Genomic DNA, 23128 nt, shown 5'->3' on the forward strand with positions numbered 1-23128 from the left:
CCCCACCATCCTGAAACTGCACACCCCAGACTGGGACTCAAACTCACAATCTCCCAGCTGAAATTGCACACCTGGTCTCAGGACTTAATGAAGCTCAGGTTCTTTACGTCTTGTCGCATGAGGAATTCACTGAGAGGTAAAGTGATAAGAAGTAAATTTATCGAGAGATATATACGCTCCATAGACAGAGTGTGGGTCATCTTGGAAGGTGAGAGAGGCCCTGAAACATGGGGTGGTTAGTTTTTTGTTTTTGTTATTTTTTGCGGTACGCGGGCCTCTCACTGTCGTGGCCTCTCCCGTTGCGGCCTCTCCCGTTGCGGAGCACAGGCTCCGGACGCGCAGGCTCAGCGGCCATGGCTCATGGGCCCAGCTGCTCCCCGGCATGTGGGATCTTCCCGGACCAGGGCACGAACCCTTGTCCCCCGAATCGGCAGGCAGACTCTCAACAACTGCGCCACCAGGGAAGCCCAGGGTGGTTCGTTTTTCTGGGCTGGGTAATTTCATAGGCTAATGAGTGGGAGGATTATTCCAACTACCTTGAAGAAGGGATAGGAATTTCCAGGAATTGGGCCACCACCCACTTTTTGGCCTTTTATGGTAGACCTTGGAATTGTCCCAGCGCCCTTGGGTGTGTCACTTAGCATATGCTAATATGTTACCATAGCGTATGATGAGGCTCAAGGTCTACTGGAAGTCGAATCTTCTGCCACCTTGTGCCTATTTGGCTCTCAACAGTTTATTCATATGTCACTCTTTTAAGGTTGTGCCCTGCCCACTTCCCTCCTGTCTCAATCCCAGCCCTAGTCAGGCCCTGCCCCTTCCTGGATCTCTCCAGCAAGGCCAAAGGTCATCTCTCTCTCTCTCTCTCTCTCTCTCTCTCTCTCTCTCTCTCTCTCACACACACACACACACACACACACACACACACACACACACACACTCCACCCCACCCCCGCTGCCAGGAAGAGGAGGGATTTCTCCCCCAAAACAGGCCCATTTTCAACCTCTCCAATCAGATCCTTGCAGGTCCTTCCTAAGCCCTGGTTGGGAATCTTGTCTTGTTCTCCAAGTTTGGGGCCTGGTGGGCCTGGGAGGCAGGTCAGTCATGTATGGATGTGTGTATGGGGTGGCAGAGAGGGTGAGGGTAGGCCATTCTGTTTGTGCCTATGACTGGGTAGCTCCCAGTTTGGGGCAGCCTGAAGCTGATACCATTTGCCAGGAGGCCCTCTTTAGGAAAAGGTGCATAACATTACAAATACAAAATTAGACACAGACCTTGGAAGGGGGTCTGTGAAAGTGAGGTGACCCTACACATTAAGCATCATTGGTTTCATGGCAAGCCCGCTAAGACACTCACCACATCCTCAACCCACTTTGGGAGTGGGGGTGGGCTACAGAAAGAGTACAGGCCTAGGACCCTGATTCAGTCCAGCCTCTGCCCTGGATAATCAAATCAGGGCATATCTCTGTTCTGGCTGATCTCTAAGGTACTTCCCAGCTTCATGAACAAGGCCACTTAAAAACCATCCAAGTCCCTGTTACCTTTTTTGGAAGCTCCAGCCCATCTTACATTAAATGCAATAAATTTTTTTTTTGGCCATGCCACGTGGCTTATGGGATCTTAGTTCCCCAACCAAGGATTGAACCCATGCCCCCTGCAGTGGAAGCGCAGAGCCCTAACAACTGGACATGCAGGAAATTTCCTAAATGCAGTAAAATGTATTTAATTAAACATAAACCCATTAAATATATATTTGGATTTGCTGTAAAATTTGGAAGCTGTTTTTAAACTTCACTTTGGGAAGTGTCATTCATTCAGCAAATATGCATTGCATGCCCACTCTGAGTCAGGCACTGTTCTAGATATTGGGGTACAGAGTTAACAAAAACCCCTGCCCTTATGGAGCCTATGTGAGCTGGGGCCCAAGAAACAGATACAAAAAATAGATAGTATGGCAGATGGTGATAAGTGCTGTGGAGAAAAATAAAGCAAGAGATTAAAAAAAAAAAAAGCAAAAAATAAATTAAAAAATAAAGCACGGATGGGGATAGGGCTGGCTTATTGCTCATAAAGGCCCTGGACTTTGGTGGTCAGTTCTGACCTTTGGCAATGACTGATGAAAGACAATTGGGATTAGTGGTGGCCTCTGATGAGACAAAAGTCAGTGAGGGCTTCCCTGGTGGCGCAGTGGTTGAGAGTCCGCCTGCCGATGCAGGGGACACAGGTTTGTGCCCCCGTCCGGGAAGATCCCACATGCCGCGGAGCGGCTGGGCCCGTGAGCCATGGCCGCTGAGCCTGCGCGTCCGGAGCCTGTGCTCCGCAATAGGAGAGGCCACAGCAGTGAGAGGCCCGTGTACCGCAAAAAAAAAAAAAAAAAAAAAAAAAGTCAGTGAGACTGAGTGTCTTGCCAGGAATACTCAGGACTCTGGAGCTCAACCTTAATTCAGGGATGGTTCAGCGGCTCTTTGGCTTTGATTAACTCAAGTAGTTTACAAATGAGTACAATTTCTCAATAATCAATGCGCATTGCTAACTTAGAAGTTTGAAGTGAAATGTTTCTATGCTAAATCTAAGCATAAGGATGGCAGACTACTATTACATTTGTAGACGGTAGTTGAACATGTATTTGTGTGCTGGTTTCTATTTGAACTTGGTAGCCCATCCATGCTTTTAAAGGTCTTAGTCATTTTGTCTGCCCTGGGAAAGCTGGCAGGAACTGTCCTGAATGGGTGACCTGCCCTGGTAATGACCTCCTCCCATTGGGGCAGGTGCTCTTTGGTCGTGAAACTGAATAAAGACACAGGCAGGCCCTGGGTGCAGGGCGCCCATTGTTTTTGTTCACATCTACCCTGGCCTTCACATCTCTAAAAGGGAGATTGTATTCATGAACTACCCCATAGGGTAGTTTGAGGTTTCAGCAAGGTCACTCCTGGCCCTCACAGAGGCCTGCCAACTCTTCTTTAAAGTTTTTTTTTTTTTTTTTTTTTGATGTGGACCATTTTTAAAGTCTTTATTGAATTTATTACAATATTGTTTCTGTTTTATGTTTTGGTTTTTTGGCCATGAGGGATCTTAGCTCCCCGACCAGGGCTCGAACACACACCCCCTGTATTGGAAGGCAAAGCGTTAACCACTGGACCACCAGGGGAGTCTCAGGCCTCCCAACTCTTGGTGCCTTCATCCCTGTTATCCACAGAGCTCTCTTTGAAAAACCATCCACCAGCTCCCCTGCTACATCCTGCAACTCAGCAACCGGCCTCCGGCCCCCTCCTGAAAGGCTGACTCCTGGAACTGACGTCACGAAGCCCCGACCTTCCAGCTTTGTCACCGCGAACTTTCGTTCACTCTCAAACCCTTTCCCTCCTTCACCCTCCTCCTTAGCCAAAGGGGCTCTCCCCTGTCCCATGGGGTCATCTCCCACTGCCATCTCACTCCATGGCCACGTAGGGGACTCTGCCTCGTCCCCTGCTGAGACCTCCAGGCCACGAACGCATCACCATCCCCTGCTCCTCCTTTGAAGTTCATCTGTTTCTGGCACTTTCAACTCCAGTGGCTCTGGCACCTAATGTGGGCCTGGCGCCCTGACCTGGTGCGGGGTGCTCGCCTGCCTGGGGATGCCCCCCCTGAGCCTACTCCCACCCTGACATCACCCCTGGGTCCGTCTTCAGCAGCACGCAGCATCCCTTCCCCAGGCCACGTCATCACCCTACTCTGTGTCCATCCTCCCGGCCTCACGCTCGGTGGCTTCCCTTTCCTACCATAACCATAACCCACTCCCCTCTCCGCAGACCCCCAGTCACATCACCTGTCCCGTCTCCCCCGCCCACTCCACTTTCATGTCGTCTGATTTCCTTCCCCTGAGGGCTGGAGCCCCTCAGCCCTTTGGATGCTGCCCATGCCAATGGCCTCAACTCTTCTCAATTTACCCCTCTGCCCCAGACTGTCCTGTCTTCTCTCTCCTGTCCTGTTCCTTGGCTGGGAGTTGGCTGGTGGAGAAAGTTATCATTCCACGCTAAATGGACCGACTACGAAATCATTCTAACTCTGCCACTTCTTCGGCAATCTGATCCCTTTTCCAGTAATAGCACGCTTTTCATTACTCCAGGGACTATCTCAACCTTGGCCTTCCGCTCTCAAATTCTTAATACCGCGCCTATTGCCAATTTCTTAAAATTACTTCACCTACCACTTTCTGGAAGCGGATCTTTAAGAGCTTTGTCCTCTTCCCATCTCTGCAGTAAAATGCCTTCCTTGTCTTAGGGGATTAGTTGCCTCTGATTCTCTCCAAGTCCTAACTTCCTGGTCCAGATCAAGGACACTCCAGGTATTAAAAACTTGTGAAGGGGGGGACTTGGGCTCAAACAGCTCTCAAGGCTGTTTGAGAACTTTGAGAAATCACGGAAAGCAACAGGTCAGAAAACATAGTTCTGATTTTTCAAAGGTCGAAGGCGATTTCCCACAACTATAGGCTTGGTGAGCTTGCCCTCAATCTCCGACAAAATCATGGAAACCAAAAGGCTGCTTTATGCTCTTTAAAACACAGTAGAGGGGCTCCCCTGGTGGCGCTGGTGGCGCAGTGGTTGGGAGTCCGCCTGCCAATGCAGGGGATGCGGGTTCGTGCCCTGGTCCAGGAGGATCCCACATGCGGCAGAGCGGCTGGGCCCGTGGGCCATGGCCGCTGAGCCTGCGCGTCTGGAGCCTGTGCTCCGCAACTGGAGAGGCCGCAGCAGTGAGAGGCCTGCGTACCACAAAAACAAAACAAACAAACAAGAAGAAAACACAGTAGAGCAATTACTTGGAGCCAATACACGTTCTCCAAGCCTCATTTTGACAAGTCTGCTGGACTGGTAGATCAGGAAAATGCCATAAATATAGTTTATCTGGATTTCAAGCAAGGTTTTGTGCGGGGGGTTTTAATACTAAAATATAGTTGATTTACAATGTTGTGTTAGTTTCAGGTGTAGAGCAAAGTGATTCAGCTATACATATATATATTCTTTTTTAGATTCTTTTCCAGAATATAGTTCCCTGTGCTATATAGTAGGTCCTTGTTGTTTATCTATTTTATATATAGTAGCAAGGTGTTTTTTGATAATCATGTGAGCAAGCAGGAAAATATCGTCTGAATTCAAGTAAAACTAGGAGAATCAGTTACTGGGTGACTGTGCCCAAAGAGTGCTAAATAATCCATTAATCTCAGTCAGAAGGGATGTTTCTAGAAGTTTGCTGAAGGTACTATCCTGAGATTTACCCATTCAACATTGCCCAAAATTTTTTGGATGATAATATAGAAGGAATGCTTACAAATATGTAGATAATATTTATAAAGGGTTAGAGGAGATAATTAAAGCCCGAATTAACTCAACTCTAACAAGATATCTTTAATAGGGAAGATTAATTAAACACATACTATTGAGTGAAAGAAGCAAGTCATAGAAGAAAATCACAATAAGATTCCTTTTATATAAAGTTCAAAATAGGCAGAACTTAACAGTGTATTGTTTTGGGAAATGCGTGTAGGGGATAAAAACCACAAAGAAAAGCAAGGGAATGATAATCACAGAAGCTAGAAGAGTTGAGAGGGAAGGAAGGGATGTGACTAGGGACAGGAACTGAGGGTCTGTGGGGGGCTACAGGGGTTCTAATTTCTTAGCTTGGGCAACGGAACACAGTATTTATATTATTATTATCCTTGAAAATGAATATATCTTTCCATGCATTCTTTTGAGTGTTTGTTACATTTTACAGTAAAAAAAAAACAAACAAAAAAAATTGAAAGGAATAAATCTAAAGTTCTCTGGTCCAAAAAACTCCCCCAAAATTCCAATAGTCTAATCAACATGATGTGTGGAAAAGACTTAGGGGACTTAGCTGATAATGTAAGTCAAAGAGTCAGGTGATCTAGGCTAGGCATGGAGAATGGTCTTTACCCTGCTCTGTGCGAGCCACTGGGGTCATGGCCAGGAACCGTGCACAGTTGGGGAGTTGCTATTTCCCTGGGAGGAGGGGACTTGACTCAGGTCATATGAGGTGCCATTATCTGTCCTCAGATGCCTGCTTTTCCTGCTAATGGGAGTTTAGGAGGAATCACAGGTGGCAGTTGACAGCTGTCATCAAACCTTTCAAGGCTGTTACATGGAAGAGGAATTCAACTTGCCCAGGGTAGCTGCAGAAGACAGAACGATGTGTAGAAGTTACTGTGAGGCTGACTTCGGCTCAATCAAGTAACTTTCTAATAGTCAAATGGCTTTAAAAATTCACGAGCTTCCCGTCTCTGGATGCATTCACGCAGAGAGTGGAGGAGCTCTGTTATGGGTGGTTGGAAAGGACACAGAAGAGTACGATCGGTTTAAATAATCTTTCAGGTCCCTTCCAACCTCCACGGGCTATGGTTCTATGAAATTCCATGATTCAGTGCAACTTGCGCATTATGCCCGGGAAGGAAAGCAAGAGGCTGATTCTGAAACAAGAGAGATTTGTTTTCAAATATAAGCCTTATGTTTTGACAGCTTTTTTTTTTTTTTGTCTGCACCACGTGGCATGCGGCACCTCAAACAGGGATCGAACCCGTGTCCCCTGCTGTGGAAGTGTGGAGTCTTAACTATTGGACCACCAGGGAATTCCCCCAGCTTCTTGTTAGATAGATACATGGCATTGGTTTAGAAGGTTCGGACACCTTCTACCCCGCATTTCTGAGATGTCAATGGCCAAGAACTTTGAGACCCCACCTCCACCGACAGAAGCATCTCTTTTCCTGATGTGTTTCACGGTTCTTGGCGCTGGAGGGGTCCCTGAGGTCCTGTGTCAACCTCCCATCCAACTGCAGGAATGCAATATGGGCTCAGAGGGACACCCGGAACTACAACCGAACGGAAGCTGACTCATGCTGTTCTCTCCTGCCACCTTCTGGTCCTTCCCTTCATCTCCTGCTTCTTCAGAATGCTGGAGGTGTCAACTCAGGATAAAACATTTCCAGGAGGCCTCTGCCACCCAGAATTCCTAGGGGAGAGGGACCCTTCCTATAAGGGGAAAAGCCTGGAGGACTTCCAGTGGTTCTTACTAAATCTAGGAAAAGCATAAATTCACAGATGATGAGGACTGGAAGAGACCTTAGAACTCTTCTAACCCAGAGCCCTCACACTGATAGCCCATGGGCGACGGACAGCCCATGGACAGGTCTGATTGGATCTGGCAGCGCTGAATAATTTTGAGCTACCATATACACATCTGGAGACTTGACTTAAAAACCAGATTTGTAATGTAATTTGCTATCAGATATTCGTGAAGTCTCAAAACTGAGAGCAGTAAGTAGTTGAGTATATCCACATCCTACCTGCAAGACACACCAACAGCCAGATTACAATAGTGCTTATCCCAAAGGACCCCTCCCATTGGCTCTTGTATAGGAGGACCAAGTGGTAACCTTCCTTAAACCTACCTTTCTAGCCTCTGCCCCACCCCTAGAGGAGCCAGCTGCTGGGGGGCAAGGGGAGCCCAGGGAGAGCTGGAAGAGGTGGAGTGAAGAATCAGACCTGAACTAGAAGGTGGGTTGAAGTTTGGAATCCTATTTGTGGTTAAAGTTTGGATTTAAATGATACTGGAAAATTTTTTTAACTTATTTTTTATTAAAATATAGTTGGGGCTTCCCTGGTGGCGCAATGGTTAAGAGTCCGCCTGCTGATGCGGGGGACACGGGTTCGTGTCCCCGTCTGGGAGGATCCCACGTGCCGCGGAGTGGCTGGGCCCGTGAGCCATGGCCGCTGAGCCTGCGCGTCCGGAGCCTGTGCTCCGCAACAGGAGAGGCCACAACAGTGAGAGGCCCACGCACCGAAAAAAAATAAATAAATAAAATAAAAATAAAAAAATAAAATATAGTTGAATTACAATGTTGTGTTAATTACTGCTGTTCAGCAAGGTGACTCAGTTATACATACATATTTTCTTTTTCCTATTCTTTTCCATTATGGTTTATCACAGGATATCGAACATAGTTCCCTGTGCTATACAGTAGGATGTTGTTGTTTATCCATTCTATATAAGACTGGAATTTTTAATACATAAAAGGAAACTGTAATTTAAAAATGTAACTGTTCCTATCCTGGGAAGCGGTCAGAAAGTCATGGAATCTGACCTATTCATCCAAGATGTCATCCAAGGGTAGGGAAAGCAGACCATTGTGGAAGGTGAAATTAAAACGCTCTTCTTTTTCCCCTGTCAAGTTCAGCTCCTTCAAGGAATGTTATTCATTGGCTTCTCTTATGGAACTTGATTTCCCTGGAGCAATTCGCAGCTGGAGCTCGGCGGCAGCTGCCCCCTTTAGAAGAGCGACCCACACGTGGTGCGCACACGCTTGCCCACCTCGCCTCACCGGCCCTCATTCCCATCACCGGCCTGCACCCCCGTAACACTGGGATGTATAATCCTTCCGCTAGTCCTATTCCTTTCTCCAGTGGGCAACAGGAGGCCCAGAGGGGACAAGTGACTTGTCGTTAAGTCACATAGTAAAGGAGCTGAGTTACATCCTAAAATGCACACTCCTAAAGGTAAAATCGAGGGTGAAAATGGTGTACGGCTCCCGTTCCTTCATGCTACGGGCATACCCTCACCCACGCTAGATCTTCTCTCCCGTCCTTTCTGCCATAATAAGAAGAGGCGCTGGGATGCAGGGTGGCTAAGGGAGCAAGCTGGGGGCGGGAGACAGAACCGAAGCGGGGCTGGGGTGCTGACGTCCCGAATTGCCTGAGGCCAGTGCTGTTCCCACCCCCTCTCCACCCCCAAGCACAAACTGAGATGAAAGTAAGCAGTTTTCTTCTTTTCCTTTGTTCGTTCTCCACTGCGCTCAGATTTTAACTGGAACTCGGGAGTTTACTGAGAGAACCCGTCCTGTACCTCCGTGTCCAGACACAGGTGGTTTCGAGGATGGGGACACCAAGACACCACTCGTCCTCTCGTTCCTCTCCATTTCTGAACTCCTGAGGTTCCCCTAAGCCCCAGCGAGGGGTGACTCTGGGAAGGGGCTGGGCATTTTCTCTTGGATTAAATGCCCCACAAGGCAGAAGCATAGAGCAGTCCCCCCATACTCCCCCTTCACTGAGCCGCTGGTACATCCGGGCTGAGCAGCAGGCCGAATCCCCGAGCTCAGCTGAGTCCAGATCTAGACATTCTGCCTTTAATAAAAAACTGGTACTACTGGTAGCCTCCAAGAAGGGGAACTGGGAACATTTATCACTCTACCCATATTTTCTTTCAAGTAGACTTTATTTTTTAGAGCAGTTTTAGGTTCACTGCAAAATTGCGTGGAAGGTACAGAGATCCCACGTACCCCCCTGCCCCCCTCACGTGCACACAGCCTCCCCACCAACAGCCCTCACGAACGGTACGTCCATTACAGCTGATGGACCTACATGACGCGTCATTATCACCCAGCGTCCACAGTTCGCAGCTGGGTTCACTAGGTGTTGGACATTCTATGAGTTTGGACAAACGTATAATGACACGTACCCACCATCAGAGTATCATCCAGAGTAGTTTCACGGCCCTTAAAATACCTGTGCCCTTTTCTACCTTTTAAATTCTGAATTTCTGATCATATAAAGGGAAATAGTTTAAACATTCTTCCCAACTCAGAGTCCCCGGAGATCCAGCGGAGTTGACTGGTGCTTGGAGGGAGGAGTCGACATGCTGAAGTGAGGGAAGGTTTGTGGGTTTCCTTTATCCTCTTTAACCCCTGATATACGAGCAGTTGTCTGGACAGATGTGAGGGAGAAAAAGAGTCCTGGTAATCAGTGTATCGTCCTGTTCACGAAGGTCTTAACGACAATAAAGTCCTAATCGATCACTGGACTTAAACACGGCAGCAGAACGCTTTCCGCCACGGCAGGAGCAGGACCCCGAAGGGCCTCGCCAAGGGGCGGGGGGCGGGAGGCGGGCAGGGACACAGGTTGCCCTCTCCCTTCTTATTGAAAAAGGAAACATTTTCCAACTCTAGGCACCAGTACAGCTTTTCCTGTGACTCAATGTAAGCCTTGACTATTGCAGACCTTCCATCCTTTTCCTAAGACTCTTCTTAAAGCAATTCTAGTTTGGAAATAAGTTATGTAAGCCTCATTGGGTGCAGAGTACGTTAACCAAAGAACAAAAATTTCAGAGTTTTGAAGGGATTAATATAACGAAGCGAGGGGCTTCACAACTGAAGATAATTCTGGCAAGGCTGAGACAGATAAAAGGCCATTGCCTCGAACTGTATTTTTCTCTTTACATTTCTCAGTCTGCCATTTTAACCTGTTGACCCTGAATCTGACTAAGAGCTAAAACGTTTCAAGATCCACAGGATAGCCCTCAACACCTGGAAGATCCCGTTCTCATAAGCATATCCCAGAAATCATAAGCAAATGTTGACATTCTCTCTACAAGGCAAACTGCTGAGGCAGAAACCAAAATACCAGCAAACGCAGGCGGCTAAGCCTTCATCTAGGCAGGATGTGAAATGTCAGGCCATTAATCTTATATTTTTAATGCAGTGGTTACAGGATGGGGTTGATGTGGGATTGAAAAACCATACTGACTTTGGAGAATTCCTTTTCTTTTTAGCCTTAAACACTGACACCCACTCACCAGGGTTGGGTACCAGCAAAAGCTACATGGGATTCTAGGGTGAGCGTCCATTTCCCCGGCCTCTGTTCCTTGGCTGTCAACAAAAGCAGAAAATGCCTAGTCAGAGCCCACTGGAGCATGCCAACACAGAGACCTGTTTCTTATTTCATCTGGCACAGTACAGAATTGCAGTCATAACCACTAAGGTGGAGAGCTTGGTGTTCCTCCAATAATTGACACCATGAAATCAGCAAGACAAAACAAAGCAATCAACTGTGAGAAAATGGAGGTATGTATATTCTAATGGTAAGCCATGGTTAACACAGGGCGTTAGATAGCTATTTTGTATTTTCAGTGTACTCCTGAGTCCACCAAGAATATACACGGATCTCTACATTTTTCTATATGAAAAGTCTGGTTTCAACCTACATTCCCCAGATAGGTTGATTTACTCAAAACCTTAAACCCCAGGATTCTAGTCGCTAAGGCAGTTAAAACCAAAAGGGCACAGGTATTGCCTTGACTAATGACAAACAGAACCCAGCATCCTCTAATAAACATTTAAGAAGTCAAACATGCTTTTTACAGCTGGGAGCAAAGCCTGTTTCTGTGGTTCCTTCTATCCTGATACCTCCTGCCAACATACTGGGTCACGTTAGAATAAGCACTGTCACAGAAGGGGTGACTCTATAAACAGAACGCTGGCCCAGAGATACGACATTCATCAGTGATACCATTCCAGCAAGTCTACATGATTTGCACCTCATTCCGGGGTCAGGGTCTCAGGCAGACCCCTGAGAACTCTAGGGGGGCAGGGAATGAGTTGTAGACTTCAAGTTCTAGGGCTCAAAGATCACGGCCCTCAGGCTCTGAGTTCTTCAGTTCTCTTCCTGGAACTCTTGAGCCACCTTCCCTTTACTGTAATTTGCTCTCTTCTTCCTGCTAAAGGGCAAAACTGACTGCTCCAAGGGCACCATCTCAGGTAGCCGAGAACCTCCTTCTCCCTACTTGCCTGAAATCATTACACATCCTGTCAGTGAGACTGCGTCATGAAGGAGAAAAGTAAAAGTGAAATCCCCCCCACACACTTGTTTCTTCTCAAACTATCAGCTTTTATTCTATTTTACATATCACTCATCCAGAACATGATGAATACGTGGGTGGCACCATGCATGTCGTTTGTGAAATGATGTAACACACACGAGTCTCTTGCCCTGTGCTGGGCCCACATGCACGTGGCAGAGAAGAGCTCTCACGAAGCCCAACTTGAACGTGAGCCTGCTGAAGCACCAGCCGTGCCGTCCTCATTTCCCAGCTGTCACATACTTGCTGGAGTTAGATGGGTCAAGATGGACATTTAGCTTGGAATTTAAGTTTCTAATTTTACACTTCTGAGCACAGCTGGATATTTTCACAGTCTACTTTAAAATCCAAAGGTTGCCCACTCAACTCTACTATGATCATTCTGAGTATGGGATTTATTATTCACAATGCTGTACTTCAAATCAGAGAAAAGCGGCTTCAATACCACAGCTCGGGAAAAACTGGAAGTGTTCCATTTCTCCATCCTGCTCAGTTTTTCCCATAACCTCTTCCAGCTTGGAAGACGAGTTTCCCGTCTCTGACGGACGCCAATGTGGGAAGAGGAGCTTTGCTCTTTTTTTTTTTTTTTTTGCGGTACGCGGGCCTCTCACTGTTGTGGCCTCTCCCCTTGAGGAGCACAGGCTCCGGACGCGCAGGCTCAGCAGCCATGGCTCACGGGCCCAGCCGCTCCGCGGCATGTGGGATCTTCCCCGACCGGGGCACGAACCCGTGTCCCCTGCATCGGCAGGCGGACTCTCAACCACTGCGCCACCAGGGAAGCCCAGGAGCTTTGCTCTTAACCAAGAGGCTAGAGCTGAACTCTCCTTCTCTAATCTTGCTGTATGTGTAGCTCATACCTTCGTTCCCAAGTTGGGGAAACCAATGGCACTGAAGAGTTAAAAGGTTCACCAAAATCTGGGCTTCAGAAAATGTTAAAAACAGCACAACAGGGCTTCCCTGGTGGCGCAGTGGTTAAGAGTCTGCCTGCCGATGCAGGGGACGTGGGTTTGTGCCCTGGTCCGGGAAGATCCCACATGCCGCGGAGCGGCTGGGCCCGTGAGCCATGGCCGCTGAGCCTGCGCATCCGGAGCCTGTGCTCCGCAACGGGAGAGGCCACGACAGTGAGAGGCCCGCATACCGCAAAAAAAAAAAAAAACCCCAAAAAACCCCCAGCACAACAAAGAGATACTGAAGGGGTTCAACTACAGCTTAGTGCCTACTTTGCTAAGGTCAAAACCTTCTGTGTTTTGGTAAACATCCTAGTCTGTTCCACCACAAGCACTGTGACAAACTTCCCTTGCCCAAAGATCATGACCCTAGGTCAACAAAGGTGGATAAGAAATAAATTCTCAAGCTACAGGAATACAACAGAATCTGTGTAGTAAATTAAAGGATAATGTGAACCTCACCCGCACGCAGATCAGAGTGGGGAAAACTGAAGGCAGAGCTGGAAAGAGAAGTCCTCTTTATGCATGATTTGATCAAGGACACAGCTCATAAAATTGCCAACAATTTGGAATTTTCCTACAGAAAGTTGAGGAAACATGCCAACAGCAAGAAATGAGATGACTTCAGTGCCAACAGTTTGACCTGTTGGCACTGAACCAATGTCCTCAAAAGAAAAGGACAATGCTTCCTCTGGGACCACAGGAGCTGGGGAGAAAAACCTACCCATCGCACAGGCAGAGGTAGGAGGAGACCACCACAGAGCAGCTAGAAAGGTTTGAGCGCCGGGGATTCAGAAGAGAGGCCTTGACATTTGAAACCAGTGTCAGCTGAGAGTTAGGACATGTGTACGACGTGGACCCCAGGATCTCTCACACTAGAGTAAAAACAGATGTATTCTTCAGAAGCTCTCCCTGTATACGTTAAAATGTGCGGTAGAGAGGAGTCCTTCTTAAGCAGCAGAGAGAGCTGAGGTGACAAAGGCGATGTTAGAAGCGAAGGCTCCCCATTCTAGACATTTGCAGCAGTTTGCCTACAGTAACCAGGCAGGAGGGCCACCTAACTGAAGAAGTACAGTTACTAATTTACACTCAATCCACAGTGTGTCTGAGAAAAGTCATCCACTCTGACCCAGTGGGCATCTGGGGGAGAGACACATTTATCGCCGAGGCAGGAAGATTACCCCGTAGAACCTACCAGTATAAGCCTATATAATAGATGAGGTTTTCACAGCCCCATCACCCTCAAAACTAGTTTGGGGAAGGAAATAACAAGCTAATTCTAAGAATTTATATATCAGTATCCTCCCAAATAAAAAAAACGAGTCTTTATTATTACATTTCCAACTCATAGAACTCCAGGCTGAGTATGACTGGACATATATACACACACAACCACAGATTTCTGGAGTCATCTCCCACACCCCTTCTCACAATCTGGCCGAGTTATGTCTCAGGAAATCTTCCAGTTCAACCCCATACACCAACTTGGGATAAACAGAAACCCCTGAAGTCTTGTGGTTTTACCCGCCACTCCAAAGTGCTGTTACAGGTGGAATATCTGTTGGAGGAGGTATTTTTGCTGGGTTAGCATACAGCTGCAGACTCTGCGTGTGGTTAAAATGCGCATCTGCGTGCCTTCTGACCTGCGGCTTTGTGCCTTCCCCTTCCCCCCACACGGGTTGCCTTGCAGGCTGTGATAAAAATATATCTTCTATTCAGAATCATCCTGGAGGGCAGGTGGTGCAGATGGGTAGGACTGCTACATAATAAGTTACTGAGTCTACGATTGAGAAACCTGAACTCTGGGGTTCTAACTCAAAATAAATATTGTTTCAAGGTAAATAAACGACTTGACTGGCTAGTGAAATGCTTAATCCTTTCTAAAACCGTAACTGCCAAGTAGACTTGTGCTTTATGCTACATCCCAAGACAAAAATCAGATAACCTACATCGTCAAAATGATTCACAGAGCATCCCTTCCTATTTCTCCCCTCAGGGCTGAGAAATGACTCTGGAGCCTGAAGTTTAATATACGCAGCTGGGGTTACTTGGTGCTCAGGTAAAAATCGCCATAAGGCCCAACCTTGATTAACACCGATGATTTATTTAAGCCTGATGGTACCTGGATGGAGGCTCTCAATGGGAAAAGGAAGGATGTATGTAGCACGTGGAAGCTTGGACAAGCTGAGAGCTGAGGGCAGCTCTGCTAACAGACTCAGATGGCACAATGGGACATGACCACTGAAGCCAGCAACCTTCTGAAAATATCACTGTCACCTTCAAAACCCATGCTTTTTTTTTTTTCTAATCAGGAAATCGGGGGTGAGGGGAACATTCCAAGAGCAAGGGCCGCCAACCTTCATGAGGTACCAGTACATGCTCTGGCAAAAATGTTTTCACCTTCCTAAAGTTATATGCTGTCTTTAAGCCCAACTATATTGTATACGTGTGTGTGTGTGTGTATTTATCTGCTCCTTTTCTGAAAGCAGAAAAGGGAACAATTTTTTTTTAACTCCAAAGTTGGTAATATTTGTAGAATATTATTTTGGTTGGCTGTTGTTTATGACTCAGAACACAGATGAAATCAAAACTTCTGCAATTGTCCCTAAATTCACATCTTTAAAAGGTCCTTTTCTCCATTCACATGAATTCATCTGAATCATTGCCGTCCTGTAGGAAACAAAACAGTGAAACCATAAAAGCCTTCGAAATAAATAACTTGATTAAAAAAATTTACAATTAGTATTAAGTAACAAGCCCCCTTATGCCAAACTGCAGAATTCAGAGTAAAAAGTAAAATAATTAAATTCACTCACTTCTTCTCTATCTTTAATTGCTAGTTGTTTAGAATAGCTAGATTAGCAGCTATATTCTCTAAGGTGTCATTACATGGCCTGGATTGCCCAGCAATAAGATACCAATGATTCCCAAATTATGAAGTAAGGCCCAGTGACTTAGTATAGGATGTAGCAAGAGTGACCGAAAGAAAATGTAACTCTTCCTTCAACAGATATACCATAACATGAAACCAAACAAATACTGCCTCAATGTTTTAATGCCAACAAAGCTGCAAATATGCAAAAATATTTTTGACCTAAATTCCATTACTCTGAGCCTCAGGGTTATTACGTATCTGTTACTTCACAAGATGGCTTCTTTTCTTTTCTTTTTTTTTTTTTTTTTTTGCGGTACGCGGGCCTCTCACTCTTGTGGCCTCTCCCGTTGTGGAGCACAGGCTCCGGACGCGCAGGCTCAGCGGCCATGGCTCACGGGCCCAGCCGCTCCGCGGCATGTGGGATCCTCCCGGACCGGGGTACGAACCCGCGTCCCCTGCATCAGCAGGCGGACTCTCAACCACTGCGCCACCAGGGAAGCCCTTTTCTTTTTTTTTTTTTTACTGAAAAAGTCACCGGGAAACTACAGGCTAGTTATCACATTAGCTGGCTTGCCAAGCTTTTGATGAAAAGAATCGTACATGATGGTGGTATATAGTGTAAACAAGTCCTGAAGATCAAGTACAAAAGTAGAGCCCCAAACTCCTTGCTGAACTACTGCACACCCTAAGAAAACTGCTCTGGACGCCAACATTCACTAATAATGTGACTTCTGGGACATCTGCTTGAAAATGTCATAACTTGAACACAACACTGTTTTGACTCCTCTCTCTTTCCTGCTGCTTTATACCTGACTTGTTAGAGAGGGAGAGGACTTACGCTTATAGGTATGCTAGATGCTTGTCTCCTTAATAACTCGTATTAAAGATGGGCAGGGATATAGGAGGAACAAGTGGAAAACAGTGATTTCTGTGAAGTCTGGTTTGATCTCTAGTTTCATTCAGCAGGCTTCTCTGTGCTTCTCTTCAATTAGCACAACGAACTGAGGCCAAAGTAAAAATGCCTTGGACAATTGTACAAAAAGAAAACTAATGTTTGTAGTCTATCCACGCACCAGAACTCTGACTGCCCGAAAGTTCTAAACTGAAATAACAGCATTAGGGATGTTGAAAGAGTCAGCCTGCAACTTTGAAGGTCAGCTTTAGATGCCAAACACTGAGGATGTTTGTGTCCCCAAAACTCACTAAGATAATGTGGCTTGGGGCCAATCCAAGTGAATTACTCCTTATAAAGGCTGTGAGTTAGATCTGCAGAGTTGCCATGTGTCTGGGGATCTGTGTTTAGGATTAAAGTAACTTTTAAATATATAGCTGCGATCCAAGACTTGACTTGGACAATTTTTGTATTTTAGATTCCCTGTAAGAGTCAACATGTTTTTCAGCGTAGCAAAAGAGGTTTCTTGTCATCCACTTAAAAAGTGATATGCAAATAAAATGTCAAAAGTAACTGCTGATGGTTCCTGATGCTTAATTTAGAAAGATTAGAAAGAAATTATAGATTGAAGAGAATTATTCTACATAGGAGAGCAAAAACTCAAAATTAAAACCAACCTCAGAGTGGAAGACTAATATTTTTCCTGATGAACTTATATAAGCTCAATTAAAAATTAAGTCATATCTTATGTAAACACCAGCCTTTGACTGAAAATCAACTGATCATGCTGCCAAAGTGGATCAAAAAAAGGTCTGCGTCCCCTTCACAGAAGACAGTTACAAGGAGAATGAAAGTCCTTTCTTTTGAAGTATGGGGGAAAGCTGTGTGAGTCCTGCCACTGTGAGAGAGAGAGAGAGAGAGAATGGAAACACCCAATGCAAAACTTCCTCAGAAATTTGAACCCGATTCCAACCTGGGCCTCAGGAACAGAGGTAACAGCAACGGGGGAGAGAGGAAAGGCAGAAGGGTTAATAACCCTTTGGTCTACAAATCTGACTTCCTAATCCTGGAACTTGTAACATCCGTAGCTGTATTATGGTGGTGTTTGTATACACATGTATATTCGCGCGCGCGCGCGTGTGTTTATTTCTTAATTCCAAAACAACATTCAAACTTTGAAAATCCATGATGAACATGCCTAAGGTCATAACATAATATATGTGCCAGATTTCTGCTGAAAAGTTGTCTCTAAATAACAGGAAACTTCAATAGCAACAACAATCACAACAAAGACATTAGATTTGGCTTATGTTAAAGACTTCTGCTCAACCGTTAAACTGTTTTCTAAGAATAGTTTCCAGAAGCGATTAAATACATCTCATCTTTTGATACTGATACTGTGTGTAAATACCAACTAAGGACTATAAGGATAAGAAATAGTAATGACCGTTTATATTGTCTAAGTCAAAGAAGAACTTTCACACACATGACCTTGTTTAAATTTCAGAACAGCCTCAGGAAGTAATATGTCTCCTTTTATTGCTGATGAATACTCCTACTGAGAGGTTAAATAACTTTATTAGTCTTATCCAATTAGTAAATGACAGTTTAAGTGTCTAAACTTCAAATTCAAGGTTCTATTTAAATACATAATGCTACTCTGGAATACTCAGGAATAAATTATGACGATACATCTGTGACTCAAAAAGGAGACTCATAAATTTGGTTTTTCAAAGAGACAGGAATAAAAATATTGTTCTTATCCATTTTTAGAAGGACATATAGCTATGAACAAGGTGTAAAATCCTATTAACAATTACAATTCATGCACTGAATATGGGGTTTGGCTAGGTAACCCTTAAGGGACCTTAAATTCTGTTATTTCCAAGCATCTAGAGCAGTTCTGTTTAACAGTATTTTTGGCTGTGACAGAAATGTTCTATTTCTACACTGTCCAATATCATAGCCACTAGCCACACATGGCTAGTGTGACTGAGAAACTGAATTTTTAAATTAAATCACATTAAATGTAATTTAAATAGCCACATGCAATGAGTGCCCAGTGCACTGGACAACACAGACCTAAAGCATCATACATTATAAGCATTCAACATAGCAAATATATCCACCTAATTTCGATTTCCCGCAAAGACTGTTTAATAATAGCTAAGCTGTACTATCTCTAGACACTTCAAAATAAATTTGGGGAAAGACACGTGGATCACCATTTCCCTTTATCGTAGGTCCTGAGGAACAGGAAGACAACCAATATTGCTGTTTAGACTACAAATAAGATCTTTTGTTTCATTTAACTGAATTGTCCTCGCTCGATTACAATATAGAATCTACGGTCACATTAACATATAACAGTAATAGATAAAGGCACTTTCGCATGCCTGCAACTAGAAAAGAGGGGAATGGGGAATGGGAAAGTCCTATAAATACTAACAGACCTGCACTTCACAACAGACAAGATGTAACAGTCTCTTTCCACGAGGTGACCTACTTAAAAACAAACACAAGGCAAAGTCCACAGGGAAGTGGGGGTGGGGCTCAATGTCTAATAGAATCCACCTGAGTGTATGACTGCTGCCAAACCACGTCAAGCCATCTGCAACCTGTGAACCAACACTGGCCAGAGACTCAGTCATTAAAACCTTAGTGAATTATTTCAAGGTACAACATTAGAGCAAAGAACTTGAACATACCTGATTTGAAGACATGTTCTCAACTTTCATTAGTGATGAATAGCTCCTAGAAGAAAAGACACATTTAAAGTAAGGTTATTTGGCTGCCAAGTATCTCATGAACCTTTACCAGGTATCTAGCAATGCTGAGGGCCTTTCGAAGAAAATAGAATCCCTGCTGAGCTCAGGGAGATTGCAACATATAAAGGATAAATATCTATGACAATAAATGACACGTGCACTACACTTTATAGTTTACAAACATGCTTGCTCGCTCATATCATGTCACTTCCACAATAACGGTGAGGTGGTGGCATTATTCAGATGAGGAACTTCATCTATAGCCAAGAGCAGACGTGATTCAGAGCTGAAGTTCGCTGTCCAGACTACAGATCTACAGGAATTCAAAAGAAGAAACACATTAGTGTGGAAAGGGCTGTCGGGGTACTCTTCTCAGGTGACGTGTAACCCAAACTGAGCCTGACAAGTAGGGAGGATGACGGAGGAGGGCAGATGCAGAGATCGGTGTGAGCAAAGGCAAAGAGATGGTACTTACAATGGCATTTCAAACCAACTCAAGTGGAGTCTGAAAGCCAAGTAGTGGGAAACCAGGCCGAATGTGTGGGGCTAAATTACCTTGTCCTAACCATGTGAGTGAAAGCAGTGCGATCAGCAGGAAGCCACAGTACACCATGGAGTAGACAGATGAGATTCGACAAGTATTTACTAAATATCCATGATGTACAGGACCCTGCGCTAAGCCTGGGGAGAAAATGGAATGGAAAGAAACGAGAAAATGATGAATAAGACAAAGCCTAACCCCAAAAAGCTTATCAGGAAAGGAAGTAAGACCTATTCAGTAGTGGCTACATAAAAAGTTCTAGTAAAAATACATAAAGGGACAAAGGAAAGTAAGACCACGTAATACCAGTGTTTTAAAAAGTGTAATCCGGGGACTTCCCTGGTGGTGCAGTGGTTAAGACTCCTTGCTCCCAAGGAAGGGGGCCCGGGTTCGACCCCTGGTTAGGGAACTAGATCCCACATGCATGCCGCAGCTAAGAGTTTGCATGCCACAACTAAGGAGCTGGCGAGCTACCACTGAGAAGCCTGCAAGCCACAACTAAGGAGCCGGAGAGCCACAACCAAGGAGCCCGTGAGCCACAACTAAGGAGCCCATGAGCCGCAGCTAAGGAGCCCACCTGACGCAACTAAGTAGTCTGCCTGCCACAACTAAGAGCCGGTGCAACCAAATAAATAAATAAATATATTTTTTAAAAATACATTAAAAAAATAGAGTAATCTGTAGCAGAGAGAAGAGAGGGAGAAGGGCAATTAGGGCAAGGAGACCAGTTAATGATAAGGGTACTTACCATTTACCAAGGACCCTTTACTCGCTAGGACCTGTATTATGTGCTTCATAAATTACTGCTCATCCCCACAACCACCTCCTAAGGCAAGGGACAGCAGCAGGCCCACTGTACACACAGGAGCTACGGAAGCTGTCCAAGGTGTCACAGCGAACAAGTGGGGAGAGAGGTTTCGAACCCAGACCTGACTCCCAAGCTTATAGTCAGGCCATCGTGCTCCAGTCCACCGCAATATCCCACCTCGAGGGCATGAATACAAGGGGTTAACGGCTGTGCCGGTAAGAAGGGATAAATCTGAGAGGAATCAACGATGACACCAAGGCTTCTAGCATGGGTGATCTGAAGGAAATAATGCTACAACTGAGAGAAATGGGAAAATGTTGCAAAGAAGATGTACTTGGTTTAGGACAATGTCACACCTGAAGCGATGGTGGGACAACCAAGGAAATATGAACTGTAGAAACTGGAAACTGAGGACCAGAGGGAAGGAGACTTGTCACGGACAGAGACAATGAGCTGGGAGACACCCAGAGAGAGGTAGTAATGATGCTTGTAAGAGTCAGTGGTATCAATAAGATATAAATGGACAGATAAGATCAATAAGTTGCATGAGCAGAAAGAGAAAGCCATGTTGATAAAAAAAAGTAGTTAAGAGCAGAGAACCTCACTTCCAACTGTATTTTAAAATCACCTGTGAAGATTAAAATATCTTCAAGCACCCAGCTGTGGGCATCTATGAGCCAGAACCACAGGGTCCGAATTCCCACTCATATGAAAGCAACACACAAATTACCCTTCTTTAGGCCACACGCCTCCTCTGCGCTCCATCCCATTAATCCAACTGCCTGTCAGACTCTTTCGGGGGATGCCTCAAAGACACTTTCAGATTCCTGTGTCCATACCCAACTCAAGGTCTTCCCCCCGACCAAAAATAGTTCGGTTCCTTTCCAGCATTTCCTAGCTCAAAGAAGAGCATCACTATCCATTCCATTTCACAAGCCAGAATCCCCGCAGTCATTCTTTTCCCTGCCCCTCCTCTGAATCCAATCTATTTTCAAATCCTGTAATTTTATCCAGGAAACTATTTCTCACTGGTCCAGTTCTCTTCGCCTCCACATCACCACCACAGCCCAAGTGACTAACTCTGTCACGTGGACAGCTACTGGCCTAGCCACACCCCTACCTGGCACCCTTTCCGATCAGGTCAGTCACATGACCTTTCCAAAACACAAACCTTATCACACGACCCCTGGCTTAACACTCTCCAATGACCTCACAAAACCTTCGGCCTGAAGACAAACATGACCAACAAGGCCCTGCTGGACTAGCCCTTGATCCCTGGGCTCCCTCACCTCTGCCGCTCCAGACCTTTGGGTCGGCTTTTAGTCCCGTGATGTGGTCTTTGCACACACAGTTCCTTCTGCTTGCGGTACTATTTCCACTGGCCCTGCCCTCTTAACTAGCAAAATAGGTTGGATCTTAGCTCAAGCATCACTGCATCAAGGGAAGCTAATCTCAGTTACTTATTCATCTTTAATGTACTGACAAGTCACTCACTGCATGTGCAAAGCACAGGGTCACATTCAAGGAGATACAGGAACGCAGAAGTGCCTCTTTGAGGGAGCTTATCATTAAGACAAAGACCTATGGCACAACACAGCATTATTTATGGAAGGCAGCAGCAGTAGTGTGTGAGAGAGAAACAACAGGAGGTACAGTGAAAGCAGCCACTTCTACACCTGACCATACCATCCTTTCAGTCACTGGTCTCACCATTACCTCCTTGACACGTCGCCAATGAACGCTTCCGACAAGTATTCTTCTTCCTAATATCCCAGGAAACCTACAGTGGTTCCTTAGCACTTACAGCATGAAATTCTGGACTAAACAAAACCTTTTAAGTCACTCTCCAATGTACCTAATTTTTCATTCTTTTATTTGCGTTTGAATTGCCTTGACTCAGGTCTTGCCAACCTGGGCATTCTTTGCCTCACAAGCAAGCTACAGTAGAAGTGTGGACTTCAGAATTACAGACTTGAGTTTGAATTCCTGCTTTGCCACTGATCAGCTATAACCTTTCACACATTAACCTCCTTGCTAAAGTAATCTCTGCCCCCAAATCAAGTTCATGCCAATTCTCAGACTGACGACATGCTTACTTGTGACTTGCCCTCTTACCTGGGTCTTGTACTTTCCTGACTTCAATCACCTGAACCTCAGGTTCCAATTCTGATCTCTGAGACTCCCAAATTTTAAATATCCCCACCTCAGGTAAACTTAGGCCCTACCCTTGGTCTTTTCTGATCTGTTATTGACTTGCTTATTTCTTCTGGTTTCAATGTTCAGATGGTGAGCTTGATTTTGATGTTAATAAATGTTTGTTACAGTATGACAAAAGCCAAGTAAGTGAATACAAGATTATACCCTGAGAAAACCATAATTCGAAAAGAGACATGTACCACAATGTTCACTGCAGCACTATTTACAATAGCCAGGATATGGAACCAACCTAAATGTCCATCGACAGATGAATGGATAAAGAAGATGTGGCACATATGTACAATGGAATATTACTCAGCCATAAAAAGAAACGAAATTGAGTTATTTGTAGTGAGGTGGACGGACCCAGAGTCGGTCATATAGAGTGAATTAAGTCAGAAAAAGAAAAACAAATACCGTATGC

At 45.3% G+C, this 23128-nt stretch overlaps 1 protein-coding gene across 1 annotated transcript in view; it reads right to left on the minus strand.

Annotated features, from left to right (window-relative positions):
* Nucleotides 1–13934: 13934 nt before the first annotated feature.
* CCDC25 (coiled-coil domain containing 25) overlaps nt 13935–23128 on the minus strand; it is a 37664-nt gene continuing 28470 nt past the window's right edge. Inside the window, exons 8-9 of the mRNA XM_081236249.1 lie at nt 19100–19145; nt 13935–15294 (exon numbers count right to left, since the gene is read on the minus strand). Of these exons, the coding sequence (XP_081092375.1) occupies nt 15265–15294; nt 19100–19145 (76 nt within the window). The 3' untranslated portion in view covers nt 13935–15264. The remainder of the gene's footprint in view (nt 15295–19099; nt 19146–23128) is intronic.

Source organism: Mesoplodon bidens (genome assembly GCF_964165515.1).
Source record: "Mesoplodon bidens genome assembly, chromosome: 6".
NCBI classification, from domain to species: domain Eukaryota; kingdom Metazoa; phylum Chordata; class Mammalia; order Artiodactyla; family Ziphiidae; genus Mesoplodon; species Mesoplodon bidens.